The sequence below is a fragment of the Cyprinus carpio genome, chromosome A22 (genome assembly GCF_018340385.1).
Source record: "Cyprinus carpio isolate SPL01 chromosome A22, ASM1834038v1, whole genome shotgun sequence".
NCBI classification, from domain to species: Eukaryota; Metazoa; Chordata; class Actinopteri; order Cypriniformes; family Cyprinidae; genus Cyprinus; species Cyprinus carpio.
This window is the reverse complement of record NC_056593.1, coordinates 6,921,624-6,938,964: the sequence shown is the minus strand read 5'-3', so window position 1 is coordinate 6,938,964 and position 17,341 is coordinate 6,921,624. Positions and strand designations below refer to the sequence as shown.

At 33.2% G+C, this 17,341-nt stretch overlaps 1 protein-coding gene and 1 long non-coding RNA gene across 2 annotated transcripts in view; one reads left to right on the top strand and one right to left on the bottom strand.

The window, feature by feature from the left end:
* The window catches only part of LOC109046950 (von Willebrand factor D and EGF domain-containing protein-like), a 49,773-nt gene that overhangs the window by 18,631 nt on the left and 13,801 nt on the right, over positions 1 to 17,341 (top strand). Inside the window, 8 exon segments of the mRNA XM_042711759.1 lie at positions 1,598 to 1,746; positions 3,047 to 3,148; positions 6,056 to 6,145; positions 6,147 to 6,174; positions 8,799 to 9,049; positions 10,665 to 10,884; positions 13,497 to 13,634; positions 16,062 to 16,259. Of these exon segments, the coding sequence (XP_042567693.1) occupies positions 1,598 to 1,746; positions 3,047 to 3,148; positions 6,056 to 6,145; positions 6,147 to 6,174; positions 8,799 to 9,049; positions 10,665 to 10,884; positions 13,497 to 13,634; positions 16,062 to 16,259 (1,176 nt within the window).
* LOC122134864 lies at positions 13,302 to 16,435 on the bottom strand. The gene is made up of 3 exons (XR_006153148.1): positions 16,184 to 16,435; positions 14,305 to 14,380; positions 13,302 to 13,626 (listed from the first exon to the last, which is right to left on the bottom strand). It is a non-coding gene; the product is annotated as an uncharacterized LOC122134864 (long non-coding RNA).

Genomic DNA, 17,341 nt, shown 5'->3' with positions numbered 1-17,341 from the left:
ATATTAAAATAATTATGTTATTTAATAATTAGAAAATAATAAATACTCTCATATATTATGAGACTATTTAGTATTTTCTAATTATTAAATAACTATACATACATACATGTGTGTGTGTGTGTGTGTGTATGGAACATGATCTTAGCCGTATTAATAAGCAAAACAAAACATAAAAAAACTGTAAAATATTTTATATATATATATATATATATCTACTATATATATATTATATATATATATATCTATATATATATATATATATTTCACATATATAAAAGACATAATTTTTATGTTTGATATTATATATACACATACATAAAAGAGAGAATTTTTATATGTTAGATATTACATCTATTTATCTTTAAATGCAAATTATTTTTGCGAGGTTAAGATCACGTATGACTCTAAGCCAGTCTTCTTTAATATTTCATCAGGGAGTCTTTATAAACTTAGCATGGCTTTTTTTTTATACCTGCTTGCCATCTGTTTGTATATTTAATTACAAGAATGAGGGGGAGAAAGGCATGGGGACATCTGAGGAGTTAACCAAAGCAATAAAAAAAGTAATCAGTCAACACAGCAGAGCACATTCAAAGAAAACACCATGCAATAAGACCAATAAACAACATGCAACACACATATAATGTGCTGTAATTATCTGAGGATTTATATCGGCTGGTGACTCCTTTATTAAATTGTCTGTTTTACTTAAAAGTTTTTTTTTTTTTATTTCATGTTGTCAAATCGAGTTTTACCCTCATGGTCTAACAGACCCTAGAGCCTTTTGAATAGCAATAAAAAAAAAACATTCTTTTAACTTTTAACTTGAACAGGTTAATACTTCTAAATTTATGAAAAGTTCATGTCTGTCTTTCTCTTTGTCTTCAGTTACATCTTCGTAGTTGGTTTTGAGTAAGCCAGAGGAACATATTAAATGCATTTGATGGTGAACCAAAGGTTAATTTTAAAATTATTATTGTTATTTTTAAACAAATACAGTTTGGGGTCTTTGGGACCTCAAAACATCATGGTTAAAAAGCAAATGTAGCTAAAAAAAAAAAATGACAAGAATCCCACCATTTAAATCTGAATATGTTGCCTGCATGCTTTCCTCTCATTTGAATTCCACCGCTCAGATATTTCCGAACCGCCCACTTTTCTCGCCGCCTTTTCCCATGGGGTGTTTCGCCTGCTGTGTGAGGTCATCGCATTTGAGCAAATTGGTTTGACATTCATTATTCTCGCTGTTTCTGTTTTTCTTAAAGAATGAATGGCCAGGGGTGAAGATTGCTTTAATTTAATTTGACCTCAAACAGCCTTGAACAACTGAAGCACATATGTCCTAAAGCTTTAGCATATCTTCTGATAAATGAGGATTGAATTTAAAGAAAAAGTTCACCTAAAATTTAAAATTAACCTTTACTTACTCTAATGTTGCTCCAAACCTGTATGACTTCCATTCACTTTCATTATGTGGAAAAGAGCGGCCAGAACATTTTTCAAAATACCTAACTTTGTGTTGCACTGAAGAAACAAAGTCATACAGGTTTGTTTTTTTTTTTAATATTTTTTTTTTTTTTTTTTTGGTTGTGTTTTTTTTGGATGAATGAAGAGGAAGGGAGAACCAAAGCCTCGTTTCTGAGCTCTAAAGCAGTGGACTGCTCCGTCCCAAGGCTCGGCAACATGGCCGTCGACACGATGGACTTCACGGCCAGCGAGCAGCCCTATGCCAGATGGGAGATTAAGGTACCTGTCCATCAATCTCAGGGACAGGGATCTGTCCGAGGCTTCATGTGATTGATTTTCCAATGCCATTTTTTGCAGTGACTGAATGAATCAAAATGTCATCGTTCTGATAAAAGCAGGCCATCTTTTTCGAAACGTTCCATTGTGATTGAAAGATGAAGCGGCCACTGAATTGAGAACATTGGCGAAATCCAATTATGCAGGAAGTCTCCTTCACAGTTGAGGGTTTTAACGTTTAAAATCAGCTTGAATTTATGCTGGCCACACTCGCTGTTTGAGGCCAAGCTAAATGATGTGTGCCGGGCGCTTTAAAATATTATATCACGGCAAAATCATCGAGCCGTGAGATAGAGTAGAGCTTTTCTATTCTGAATGACAGCCATAACAGATCACTTTTTAATCATTTTTATGCTTTGCCAGCCCATACAGCAATCCAATTTGGCTTTATCTTTAAGTATATGGATAACATAAACATTAAAAACTTCGTGAACTCCATTCAGGTCTTGTGATCATTGACCTCATCGCTCGGCCCCAAAGTGTGGCTTGATCTATGTGTGTAACTGTTAATGAGTGTGTTTACTGATGTAAAAAAAAAAAAAAAAAAAATGTACTAAAAACCTGTGTATTGTGATGAGGAGGATCGTTAACATGAATGTAAATGTTGAAAGAGCCACAGGGTGCCTCTGAAGGTCAGAGCAAAGACGTATCTGTGAGGTAATACATCTCGAAATCCACCTAAACTCCTGCCCGCATTAATCTCAAAGGCTTGTGGGATTAACACTCACTGAGGGGGTGAAAAATGAACCTCGCTTTTGGATTTAAACAAACTAGTGCTGCTAAAGACACTCTGTCTGAAGTATTACAAGAAGACAGACTTTTTTGCATCACCTGCCAGTGACGAATGTGCTAAGACTGTTTACCAGCTGTAAATATTTCTTTATATGCATTTTGCATTATCTTTATTATGCAATTATTTTGGTTGATATGACAGTCCAAATATTTAGCGTTTTTTTTTTTTTACTCTCTCTCTCTCTCCCCCCCCCCCCTATACATTATATAATAATGACTCAATGTTCAGTGTTAATGTCAAGGTATTTGAGGTTTTTGGTAAGTAGGCATATAATAAACATCATCATATAGAATCAACCACACAATTTTTCATTGTCAGGGTTTGTTTTGTGACAAATAATGGTCGGTTGACCACACATTAGGCTTTAAACAATAAAATGCATTTATTAGTAGTACTACATTCACTCAGGAAAAGTATCTAAATCTCTCTAATTCTCTTCTTCTTCTTCAGGTGACTAATGATGGTCATCAGTACAGTGAGGGCAAATTTTTAACACTTTATGATGGGATTTGCCAGCTATGTATGAGTGCTTCTGGACTTTGCAAGCTGAAGGTAATGATATTCAGACAATTATTAGTAATATATGCTTAAAAAGACCTATAGATTTTGAATAATCCTTTGTTTCTCATATTTTGTTCACAATTAGCATAGAAAATGTGTGTGTGTGTGGGGGGGGGGGGTGTTTGGGGGGATACACATACACATATGCATATAGCATTTATCTCAACTAGTTATTGTATGAATTGTAACTATATTTGCATTGCCAGAAGGAAACTGAAAAATAAAAAGGTAAACTAGGTTGTTGGCCATTTATGACCAAAATACTGTGATTTGCAATTTAAAGGTGATTATTTATTATATTATCATGGTTATTATTCATGATGTTATGGTGTTTTTGTGTTTTTTTATATTGTAATATAATTATGTTAATAATTATGTATAATTATGAATATATTTTTTTATTTATATTTTATCATTAATTTATAGGTCATTTTCACAAATTGTAATTAATATTATTATTAACTATTATATGAATTGTAAATATAATTAGGAATGTATAATTATATTTTATGCAATTTATATTTTAACAGAATTTTTACAGACTTATATACATTATTATTATTATTTTATTATTATTATTATTATTATTATTACATAAATCTGATAACTTATTTATAGTATTATTATTTTATATTGTATTATTAATAAATTAAAAAAATTTATTATGCAAAAAAAAGCAAGAAACAGTGATGTTACTGCTGATGGTTTTGATTTGAAATGTTTGATTACATTTTTTTTTATAAAGATTTATGAAGATCAAAATCTTTCTATAATTTTCATATAATTTTAATTTCAAATAAATGAATATAATACCATTTCGATAAAAGTAATAATAATAATTATTATTATTATTATTATTATTATACATTTCTTAATATTTTTTTTAAGTTATTATTTACTTATTATTATTTATTAATATTTTGTTTTTATTATTTAAATATAATATGTATTAATTTTTTATTTTTTTCAATTTTGAGATTTTTTTTGTTTGATCTGAATTCATAACAAAATATTGTGGAGTACAATATATAGAATACAAATTACAATACAGCAATTGTTCGGAAACCCCTGTTCTATTTAAAACCCTTTAAACAGATTTTACATCTCTTTTGAATGAAGATAATTTTAAACCTTCATGATTGTTGTTGCACAACTTCTCTCGTGGCCCTTCTGTTCATTTGTTCATCTGTCCATCATCCTGCACTTTATATTCACTGTGCGCAATCACACTTCCTACACTAATGGCCTGGATTTTCCACTGGAAAATAAGTCGCAGAGGATGCGAGTTTATGGACTCAAAAGGCAAAAAGTCTGTCATAGGCGTTTAGTGTCTTAACTGCTCTCAGTGCAGCAGGACACCAGCGATACGTGAGGCCACTGGGGTGTGCGCTGGAAAAACCCAGAGCGTGGATGTGGAAAACAGACAATATTATTCACATCATCGAAACCAGAAACTGACGGAGTAACCGATCCCTTGAGCACCTGATGTCCTCCCCTTCTCTCGCTTTCTTTCTCGGGGTTTTCAGCTGCCACATAGCGTGTAATCTCAGCGTGAGAGATGAGTTATCTAGGTGGATCCGTTTGGTCTGTTTATCTTCTCGGCTTTGCTGCGGATGTCCTCCAGGCGTTGCGACTTACACGTCCCGCTGGATATTAAAAACTTGCAATATAGAGATTGTATCAGCACCAGGCTTTATGCTTTGGTGATTTATAGCAAAGGCGGCTGAAGTTTATCTCAAAGGTTTGACAGAGGAAGTTGGCTTGAGCCACAGTGTAACCGTGAGCAGAAGCAAAACATCTCCACACTGGTGGATAAAGCCTGGAGCGCTCAACGGCACAAATTATTAACACATATCCTTCCTTCCTTTCTGTCTTTCTTTGATAAAGCCTGGAGCGCTCAACGGCACAAATTATTAACACATATCCTTCCTTCCTTTCTGTCTTTCTTTCTTTCTTTCTTTCTTTCTTTCTTTTCTTCTTTCGTAAAGTTTGCCATGAACAATGGAAAGGTTTTGTGCAGGATTAGTGAATTGGTTTTTTTTTTTAATCTCATATATATTATATAGGTATATATAGTTTTTGTTGTTGTTGTTGTTTTTCAAATTGTTTTTTCAATTTAGTTTACTTTTCATTCTTTCACTCTATTTTTTACTTATGTTTTTCTATTTTTAGTTTTGATTTAGGTTTTAGAATTTACAATTTTGAAAAATCTTTTTTTTTACACTTTGTTTGTTTATTGTAGTTTTAGAACTGTATTTTTTTTTTTTTCATTTTACAGTGCATTTATTTGATCCTTTTGTATTTTTATTTTCACATTAGCTTTGTTTTCATTGGTTTTTACTCTAGCATTTAGTTTTAATTTTAGTTTAATTTAGTATCATTTGACAGGGGTTTTTTTTTTTTTTTTTTTTTTTTTTTTACTTTTTCCAGGTTTAATAGAGGTGGGTGGTACCAGCATTGGTTTTGTTTTTTTTAAATATAAAACTATAAAACTAAAAAACTATATGAAAAATAATTGTAATTATTTAAAAAAAAATTAATAGACAAAATAACTGAAAATGGAAAATAAAAGCTAATTTAAAATATAAATTAATACTATAATACAAATAATAAAAAAATAACACTGGACTGGGGTTTGTTTAGTGGTTGTTAATTTTTTTAATATTAAATTTAAATTTTTTGTGGACATTATGGACATTAATATTAATATTATTAAGCAATAATGTATAAACAATAATATATCCATTTAATTTATTTTATATTCAGTTAAAGCTTTTATTGTTTGTATTTAGTTTTCATTACTGATCTTCTTAACACTCTCTCTCTCCTCTCTCTCTCTCGTCTCTCTCTCTCTCTCTCTCTCTCTCTCTCTCTCTCTCTCTCTCCTCCTCGTCTCAGGAGAGAGCATGTAATATAGACGGGATGTGTTTTGCTGAGGGAGACTCCAACAATTCTTTTTTTGTGTTTATGTTTTGTTACTCGGCCTCCTAATAAATATGCGTGGTTTATTAATGGTGGTAAACACAGTCGACATGAAAGCAAACCGAGATCTGATGGCATTAGCACACATTATTGAAGAGTATCTGTACATATAGACACACACACACAGCACATTATTAAGCTGCAAATTAATTACAAGTTTCAGCAGCCCTGGGACTCGACCCAACAACCTTCTGCAGCACAATCTAATTTAAAACTAACTGAATGCAAGTAAAGATAATCCAATTAACATAAAGATACAAAATACAAGCTGTAGTCAAATATTTAATAATAATGCTTCAGATACATATGTGCATATGGAGGTAGAGGTGGGTTGAATCCCATTCCAGCTGTATAAAAAAACGTAAAAAAATATAAAAAGAACTGTTTGGACTGACTAAATGTGACATTTACAATGTTTATTTAACTGAAAATTTGTGTGAGGTGCTTACTGTGTCGGTTATAATCAAACTATAAAAGGAAGTATAGAGTAGATCTGAAAAGACTCGCTTTCTTGCTACTACTTTCAGTATGTTTGAAGTTAAAAGCCCACAGCTTACAGACCTTATTACAGCAGCTAAACAGAGACGTTATATGGCAAGCCAGCTGGAAAACGCTCGCTGTGAATTTCAATTAGCTGACGTTACATTTTCGGATTTTACAGCTTTGCAAAAATTGAAGCAAAGCACTTGGTAATAAACTTTAGTTTTGGGTTTATTAGCACACTGAGAAGACTTGTAGTGATGTGTAATATTTCATTAGGTTCTTTTAAATACTGTTTTCATCTCAGGAGACTTACAGGATATGGATGAAGAACTGGACTGTCCTGGGATGTTTTATTATGGCAAAGAGAACTGTGATTTTACCACAGTTAAGAGCTGGGGTGTTAGAGGCGGAGCAATAGGGCAGGCAATTTCCTGGGGCCGCAAATTTTGAGGGGGGCCCTGACAGCTGACCATTTGAACAATCAGAAATGTCTTTTAATATTTCTGCGAAAGCGTGCGCACGATTATGAATTTGTGTGGGTACGGATTCAAAAAACGAAGGCTGTGATCTATTAATATTTTGTATTTTTTTTATTTTTTTTCATTTTTTTATTTTTTATTTTAAAAAATTTTGCAAGTATAGCAAAACAAATACACACACTATTTCTTATTGGCAAGTTCTTTGGGAATCATGTTGCATTTGAGCACAAACTCCCTCTTCTTTAGCCACACATCCAACTCCACACCACTGTGTTCAGAGAGAGAGAGAGAGATGACAGCGAACATCCGTCTGTTTGCCTGCGCTGCAAATGAGGGTCGGACTGATGCTATCTGAGACTCCACACACATTCAGCTTTAAAGAAGATTACAACCGTTCACCTCACACCAACTTATCTTCTGCTAGTTATTTCCCTCGCGCTTTCTGCTGTGCTTTTTTCATCATTCTGTCTCAAAACTGAGAGTTCGTTCATAGAGACAAATTCAGACGAGATGATCATCAGAGGAAAATCTCAAAATTGACTTAAGTGATTCAAATGAGAATTTGTACTGTAGCAGAACTGTTACATATCTGAAGAAATCTGTGTGAAACAGACATCAGACCATTCTGGAACAATTAACATGTGTTTTTTTACTTGGTTTGCATGCTTGCAATTATGAGAATAACAATGCTATTTTTATTGGATTGTTTGGCATTGGGTTTGTATACTTTGTGATGTCAGAACAGATTTATGGATCCATTTTGTTGTTAGTCAACATTTCCCAGCCAGAAACTCACAAGCTCATATAAGTCATGCTGCTCATGGATGAGATTTTGAATATGAGTGACATATTGTTGCAGAGAATGCTTTCATATTTCAAGATCAGGGTCGGTTTATTTTCTAGGGTTTTGTTGTGGATAATTGCATGTCACTTAAGATGGATATTTTTTGCTCAGTTTTGCGGATTTTGTTGGTCAAGTTTCACACGAAACAAGAAGTGGGAAATAACCGTTGGATACAAACGCACAATGCTGTAAATCAGATTTTATCCCACAAATGTCATCATGCCAGATATAACGAAAACAGATTTTCCTTGTGTGCCTGTTTGTTCCATGTGAGACATTGCTCATTTTTTTCTTTTTTTTCCATTTTTAACGATTGCTGATTTTCCTTTTGTAATTATTTGGTCAATGTGATATAGCTATATATTACTCTTTTAGCACTTAGATGACATATGTTATTAAAATAGATTAAAAATGAAATAAAAAAATAAACTCTGTAAAATTGAATTTGGTCATTTCTCATTTTGCTTTCTGAAAGCAAAGCAACAATGATATGCATGTAATGATCTTTTGCATATTTACTCATATTTATTTTAAGTTTGATATGTTTAATAAAATTTGTAATAATAAAAATGACGTTTAACAATAAAAAAATAAAATTTACATTTTTTAAAAATTTCAATTAATTTACATTTGATCTTTTGCAGTTAATTAACAAATAATGATGATGAGCGTTAATTTAGTCAAATAAAATTGCATTTCAGTCCAATTACACAAAGCTAAGATTAATAAAAATGACACTGCTAAATATTATCAGACATATTCATCAAGAAACAAAATCGTTGACTGAAAATCAGCTCTAACCGATGATTTATTCACCTTATTATCTCTTGCATTTCTCCTCTCATTTCCTCAGCTAATCATCCACCAACCTTCCACCCGCCGCGGGACGGCCTGCAGACCTTTGTAGGTGAGAACTTTGTGTACCAATTCACAGCCACGGACCCCGAGGGCTCGGCCCTGCACTTCCAGCTGGAGAGAGGGCCCCCCGGGGCCTCAATTTCCCCGGCCGGTCTCCTCATCTGGAAAGTGGACGAGTTGGAAATGCGCAGTTTTCAATTTACTGTGGCTGATGAGTGTGATGCCCAGAGCAGATTTACCGTGGAGGTGAGAGACATCGAGAAACTGACGCCTGACTGATTTTTATGTTTTGGTGAAATGAAATAATAAGAAATAAGGATTCAAACCTGTTCTTGGGTGTCAAAATGTGTTATATGTTATAACACATTTTGAAAAACTGTGTTATCTGTGCACCCTCATGTCACTTCAAACCTGTATGCTGTTATTTTTGTCTAAGTAATTATTAAGTCAGTGTGTTAAATTAAATACTAATAAAAATACTATAAAAAATTAAAAACCCTTTTTATATTTTTAAATACATATTTATTACAATAATTAAAAACTATATTTTAGTAGCATATGAGCATTACATAATGTTGTATGACACATCACATTTTTCTCCCATTTTATTGTGCAAGTTGAAGCAGTAATGAAATATGCTCTCCTAAACTGTTTTTGCCCTCTTATGTAAAATTTGGGAAATCTGATTCATTTTAGTGAATCGATTTGTTCGCCGCTTTGGATAAAAGTGTCTGCTAAATGACTAAATGTAAATGCCAAACTTGTATATTCACCTATTTCATGATCTCTTTCAAAGATTTGTAAATTATTCATAGAAAGATCAAATTAATCTTTGAAACAGTACTGGAATATGGTGCTGCAAGGCCTTTCTCCTTCTTTAAACTACAAGTGATTGGCTTAGATGACATTAGACAAGTAAAAATGGTACTTTGTTGCATATGTTCCATGGTAATCAATCAGTACCATTGTACAGCCTTATTTTATTTTTTTTCTTATCATGGCATAAGTACAGCAGAGCTCAGCTGCCCAGATTTTCCAGAGTCTTGTGTCACAACAATGCGGTGCAACGAAAGACAAACGTCCTCTCCATCTCCTCTGTGGGCCCTAGACAGCTAACAAGCATCTGCTTCCTGCCTCCTAGTGCTTATTAAAGACTGTCGGAGTTTGACAGATACAGTCGTTTGAGGACAGGAGAGAGAGAGAGACTGTAAGCAATTAGCAACAATGCTGAGAAAAAAAAAAAAGGAAAAAAAAAGGATGACATTTTGGGTCAGTTAGGCACTTCATGCATACATGCATATATATATGAGTCTGTAATAATAGTATTTATTACAAGAATTTTTTTTTTTTTTTTTTTTTTTTGGTAAGAAAATATTTAAATATTACTGAAAATACTGATTTTTAATTTCATAAATATATAATTATATATATATATATATCTATATATATTATATATATATATATTATTTTTCAAAATGTTCTATATGCGTAATAAAAATTCAAATAAAAAATAATTAATTAATATCTCAATATTATTTTATTATATACTCAATTGTTAGAAAAATAAAATGATATGTATAAAATGATATCTTGAAGTTATAGATGTAAACTTTCTGAAAAATTTAAATACAAATGTAGTTTTATATTAAAATTGTATTATATTAAATTATATTAGATTATATTTATATTATATAATATTATTATGATATATTATATTATATTATATTATATTAATTCTATATTATATTATAATTTTTCAGACTCTTGCCTGAAAGTTACACGGTTTTGAGACACATAGTTAACTTTGTTTTATTTTTACTTGTGTTACCTTACACTTCTGTCCATGTTTCCATGGTTACAGGTGATGGTGCAGCCGTGTGGCTGTATGAACGGAGGGACATGTGTGACTAACATCAAGTATCCAGCGGGCAGCGGCGAGTACCTATGCGTGTGCCCGGTGGGTTTCCATGGCGACCTGTGCCAGGAAGAGCAGAACGAATGCGGCTCCAGCCCGTGTGGAGCAGGAGTGTGTGTGGATCTGATCAACGGATTCCAGTGCCAGTGTCCTGCTGGACTCACAGGTATTTACTTCAACCTACAATGCACAAATTAAGTTCCATTTTCTTTCCTTAACTGTTTGGAAATTACCATTTCAGGAGACATGTTGGCCCAACTGGAAACTATATTTCACTTTACTGCTGAATTAACATGTCAAAAAATACATGTTTTGATCTCTCAAATGCGCTCATGGTCCATGTTATGTTAAACTGAACGTTTTTGTTTGTTTTTTTTGTTTTATGAGTAAATAAACGAGTATGTATATATATAGATATATATATATATATATATATATTATATATATACTTGTTTATTGCAGTAGTATTTATAATTTATTACATTTATATAAAGATTTGATATTAATATATATTAGTATGAATATCTTAATACCAGCATTGTGGATATAAGTGTTATTTGTATATGAACGTTGTGTGTGTGTGTGTGTGTGTGTTTTATATATATCTATATCTATATCTATATATATATATATCTCTATATATATATATATATATATATGTATATGTATAGGTATATATATGTATCCAGATTATATGTATATGTATATTAGATATATTATGTATATTATATATATATATAATGTATATATATATAGATATATATATATGTCTATATATATATAGTATATATATATATAATATTTACTACTATAATTAATTAAATTACTTTTTACTTCTCTCTTCACATTAAAAAATGTCCTCATAATAAAGTAAAGCCTTAAAAACATTTTAATGTGTCCGTGTGTGTATAATTTTTTATTTATTTAGAATTATATTTATTACACTTTATTTAATATTCATTTCTTATAATTTACAGGGTTGTGGAGTATATATTTTATTGTATGTAATTAATTTCATTTGTACCTTCTCTTCCTCACAAGTAAAGCCTTAAAAAAGCCTTAAAATTGGAGTATAGGTTTATATATGTTAATGCGTTAATATTGACATTAATATAAATCCACATGGAACAATTAAGAGTTGTGACTAAGGTTTTATTCTTTTTCTCACATTATTGCTCTGGTACTTCATCCTTGGATCAATGTTTTGTATTTATTTGTATGTGTGCGTGCATTTTTTTTCTTATTGATTATGAAGCAGGTCATCTAAATAAGCACAAACTCTTGGCTCAGTTCCATTCTTGATCAAATTACAAAGAGAGTTTGTCCATTTCCACTAATGGCGATGCATGCTTGAGATAAAGCAACACTGCTGGTTGGATAAAAGTTTATGTTTTGCTGTGGCTCGTAACGCTTTGGGCCTTTGCAGATGGTTTAGACATTATTAAAGATCCCCTTCAAACACATTTCTAAGAGAAGCCACAAACAACACAAATACAAAAAAAAAAAAAGAAAAAAAAAAAGAAAAATGGACAAATGCCCAGCAGCTACTGCTGGGAGTAATAAACAGGCCAAAACACAGAGATGAATCGGCCCAGAAATGTTTTATCTTTGCTGAAAGCAGTTTGGTAAGGCCACTTGATGTTTTAGCAGAGGAAAGAAGTGGAGGAAATTATTATCTCCCTCTATAAACAATGCTTCACCACAATTTTAGTGTTTTCCTGAGTATTTGAATTTCCGCCTCAAAGTTCTGCATCTGAGATGTGTGTTTGGACACAAAGTTGACTTTGAATAAGAGTTATTAGATTAAAAAAATAATAATAATAAATAATAAAAAACCTTTTGAAGCATAGTATTGGCTCAAAATGCTATTGTTTTTCACAGAGAGTGACAATACTAACCATAAACATACCTATATTCAGAATGAATCAAGATATTAGCCAACCATTTACTAGTCACACTTTATGAGGTTAGCTATTGATGCAAACTTGCTGCTATGATTCTGGTGGTAGCTGGTAATTGCTGTGCAGTCACTATCATAATTTAATGACAATAAATTATAGCAGGTTCAACACATGAGTTAATATTGAATAACTTGCATTTTATTTTCAGTTACATTGTGTATGTTTGCTCCCTCCAATCAAAATAGTTCTAAAGTTTGAGTAGAAACGTTTCTTAATTCAGTGAAAAACACAGAAGTGGCATTTTGTTCCTGAGCGAATCATTTTGTTTGAATGAATCATCCGAGTGAGTGATTCAAAACTTATAAGACTATAGCTTGATTTGTATCTAAAAGAATCAGTGTTTTGAGTGAATTGCTTGAGTGAATGATTCAGTTACTTTTAAGACTGTAACTTGATTTATTTTTGAAAGAATCAGTGTTTTGAATGAATCGTTTGAGGGAATGATTCATTGATTACCGCATTAAATGTGCGGTCACATTTACTGTTTTCGCACGTAAAATCCATTTATTTCTATAGAAATCAATGTGAACTTATAAGACAGTCACTTGATTTGAGCTTATAAGACTTTAACTTGATTTGTTTTCTATAGAAATCCTCATGAATTTCTTGTGAGAGCTAGATCCCACGTGCAAATTTCACAGTAATCTGTGAAAAAATCTGTGTTTTGGACGAATGAATGGTTGAATCACTCATCAATTTACTTTTCGCCACCTACTGGCATAACAATGTAATGTGCAAAAGGGTTGCTGAAAAACATTTATACACACACATTTAATAATAATAATAATAATAATGCTTTTCTGTTTTCTGTTCACAGGTGCCACGTGTCAGGACGATGTGAATGAGTGTAAGAGAGGGCCGTGTTTTCCTGGCGTCAGGTGTGTGAACGGTTTTGGCTCCTTCAGGTGTGGCCCCTGCCCTCGAGGCCTGGAGGGAGACGGGATCTCCTGCAAAGGCAAGCAAACTATATTTCCTCCCAAAGCTCATCTACTTCAGAAAAAGAGTCTTTTGCTAAGAAGTTAAACAGTCCCAAACAAAATATGACCTCAGTTTTGTTGTACACACAAAAAAGAAAACAGTTTGTTTTATGTTCACCCGCAGGTGCCAAAGCGGCACAATCCTGCAGTTCTGCCCAGAGTTAACTTTAGGGAACACAAGGCTTTTCATTTCAAAGCATCAAAGTCTCAGCATGAGTGCTTCTCTGTATAATATGCTCACAGATTTGCCAAACAGTAGTCAAAATAGTGTATTTCAATAAAATAATGGCTACATTATTTTGACTAGTGTAAAAAAAAATATATATATATATATATATTTTACCTTAATTCAAAAATTAAATAGAATATTTATGATTTAAAAAAATACATTTATCAATAAATAATGTGTAATATGTTTAAAAAATAAATACATAAAACATACAATTATTAAAACAGCTGTTAAACATGAACAATACAGGCAATGAATGAATATGCATGTGATGAATTTTAATTTTTTTAACTAAAATTATAGTTAAGTTCTTGGTTAAAAAAAAGGGAAAAAAGTTCAGGTGTGTGTGTGCACTCAAGTATATTCAGGGTGTATACAAAGATTGTTTATTTATTTATTGATTTATTCATTCATTTTACCTTTATTTGAGCAGGCAGATCACTTAATAACAATATTGTTGTCCACAGCATCAGCCCAGAAAAATGATCTTGTCCTCTAGAAGGGAAAGATATGGTTGTACCACTTTACATTTTTAAAGTAATCAAATGTAATTGTTTATTGATAATGCATTGTTTTGTATATGAATACAAAATAGTAGATTTCTGAGACATTTTAAACTATCAAATTTGTATCAAATCAGACATCTATTGTCATTGAGCCTTTCATAAATCTAGGACCTTAAAGCTCAGTCAGTAGTTATTTGGTTTTAAGAACCATTGTGTTTGTCTCTGCACTGTTGCTCAAGGGGCTTTGTTTTCCATCTTCCTCCATGCGCCTTGACAAAATGCTTTGCAAATGTCTTTTGACTGTAATCTGCAAGCGATAAACCCTCGTTTAAGGGAGCTCTGTGTTCACGGTTTCCTCCATCAGAGGGACTGAGATTTGATGACTCCTTCATCCATGCCCAGGCCTCTATTACAAACACAATCTGTCTGACTGCAGCATACAGAAATACAACAGAGCAGCGAGGGCTGGATCCATTGCCCCGCTTTGATTATGACCAACAGAACTGCAGGAGGGAGAGCAATACAATCCAGATGGCATATGATAGTTATCCACCTTGTGCACATGCCAGACTCTGAGCTTGTCCAGAGAAAATTGGTAAAACAGCCCCAGTTTCCGTGTTGAGAGACAGAGACAGCTTCTCACATCTCTGGTGTGCAGATTTTCTGATAAGCTGAGGAGATGACAGCCTCAGCTCTGAAACTGCTCCTTGAAGAACATTTTAGAGCTAGAGAAATGGTTAGGCAGTTGTTGAATCAGGCCGAGTACTGCACAAGATGTTCACAGAACGCAAGGTGGAAGTCTTGAAAATGGAAAAAAATAGGTCTTCAGTATCAGTCTTTTTATTCTCCATGCAGCATTTCATTTCTTCAGCAGAAACCAAAGTGAAAGTTTAACCGCAAGATTGTGATGATCCAACAGATGCTGTATTACTCAGAACATATTGTATTAGAAAACAATTTTTGTTGTTGTTGTTAATTAGGTTAATATTTTAATAGGAAAATGTATTAATACATTCATACCAATGAGGTGACATCAACAGTCTTCAAATGTGAAGAAAGTTTTTATATTTTGGTTTAATATAATGAAAACCTTTTTTCCTTAACAATATGAACAATAACCTCACTTTTAAAAACATTTGTGTCCTGTTATTGACTTTGGTGCCGCCTTTAACGAGACTGCTGATTTTATTAACTAGTCAAGAGGGACATATCATAACCTTGACGCTAAACAACAACAAAATTGTTTTTCTTTGTTTTTACCCAGGAGGCAACAGAACAAATGTTGCAATGTCATTTAGAAGGTCCAAAAGTATTTAACTGAGATAAAAACAGATCTCTTCAATTTATAAATGAATGGGCATAAAGCACCAGCATGCTTTGATGCTTTAGTCTTTCATATTTGGAGCATCTTTGTAATGTAGTGTTTTATTACGATTTACATATATTTTACATGCATATATACAGTACATGTGAAAAATCACAAGTAGTTTTTTTTTTTATATAATTGGTCCTTCCTAAACATATGGTCATGTGACCAAAATTGTCCACAGTTTGCGATTTTAAGGGTGCGACACATCTTACTCCACTCTCGATTGTCCTTTATTCTGCACTTGAAGCATCAGTAGCAAAAGCTGCCGAGTTGATTTAGAATCTTTTCTCTTTTTCATCAGCACCAGCAAGATTGGTCACATCTCGTCCCATCACCTCTCACGCTGTCGCCTCATCCGCGCCTCCCACAGTGCCTCCCATCAGCAAAACGCCCGCCCCCCTTTCTAAAACGACCTCCACTCACCTCCCGCCAGAGTCCAACGAAGCTCCAAGCAAGACCTCGGTCACCAAAGCCACCACCAGCACGAGTCAGAGAACTGGCAAGTAGTTGTTTCCATTGTTCTGTCTCTATGTCCACAGATGGCCAGAAAAACAAAACCGTGAGGGTTTCGTTCGGAGCCAAATCGCCCACTGCTGGTGTCATGACATTGCAGATAACGATTCTTTGTCTTTCCCTGACGCAGCGTGATGTCACTTCATTCCCCCTAGAGTTATTTCCTGCGCTGGGTTTTTGTGTGTGTGATGTTCCCAGGAAATGACTTTCATCCAGCTGCTAAGCACAAAGCAAGACAAGGCCTGCTGGTGTGCCTTTGTGCCCACACCTCTTACCCTCTCCCGTCCTGGTATAATGCCTGAAATTAGCGATTCTAATTAGCCATGCCAGGCATTCAGACTCTCTATGAAACTCAACAGAGCAAGGTTAGGTAAAGGACGCCTCAAACTCTCTGTTTGGAAGAGTAATAGTCAAGAGACACATAGTCAAATCTGTTTTGTATTGTCCCATAGGAAAAAATGAAATTACAAATCTCTGTAATATCTCTATACCGAGATGCAAATAAAAGTTTCTGTTGAGTCTCAGAGTCTCAGATCTTAGAGGAGACCCTAAAATTAATACTGGCATTTGTTTCTCAGGAGAAAACTAAAATCTAAGAAACAGGAGATGAAAACAAAATCTCAATTTGATCCCATCAACTCGATAGTCTAGGAGAAATAATAAATAGATGTTAAAGAGATTTCCTAAGATAAACTTTTTAGTAGTCTTCTACACTCTCAGAAAAAAGGTACAAAATCTGTCACTGGGGCGGTACATTTTCAAAAGGCAAACCTTTGTACCTAAACAGTCCATATTGGTACCTTAAAGGTACTTATTAGTACCTTAAAGGGTTAGTTCACCCAAATATTAAAATTACTGTCATTAATGACTCACCCTCATGTCGTTTCCAAACCCGTAAGACCTCCGTTCATCTTCGGAACACAGTATAAAGATATTTTAGATTTAGTCCGAGAGTTTTCTGTCCCTCCATTGAGAATGTAATCCGGTAACTGTCCACGTCCAGAAAAGGTAATAAAAACATCTTCAAAGTGTCCATGTGGAAATCAGAGGGTCCGTTAGAATTTTTTT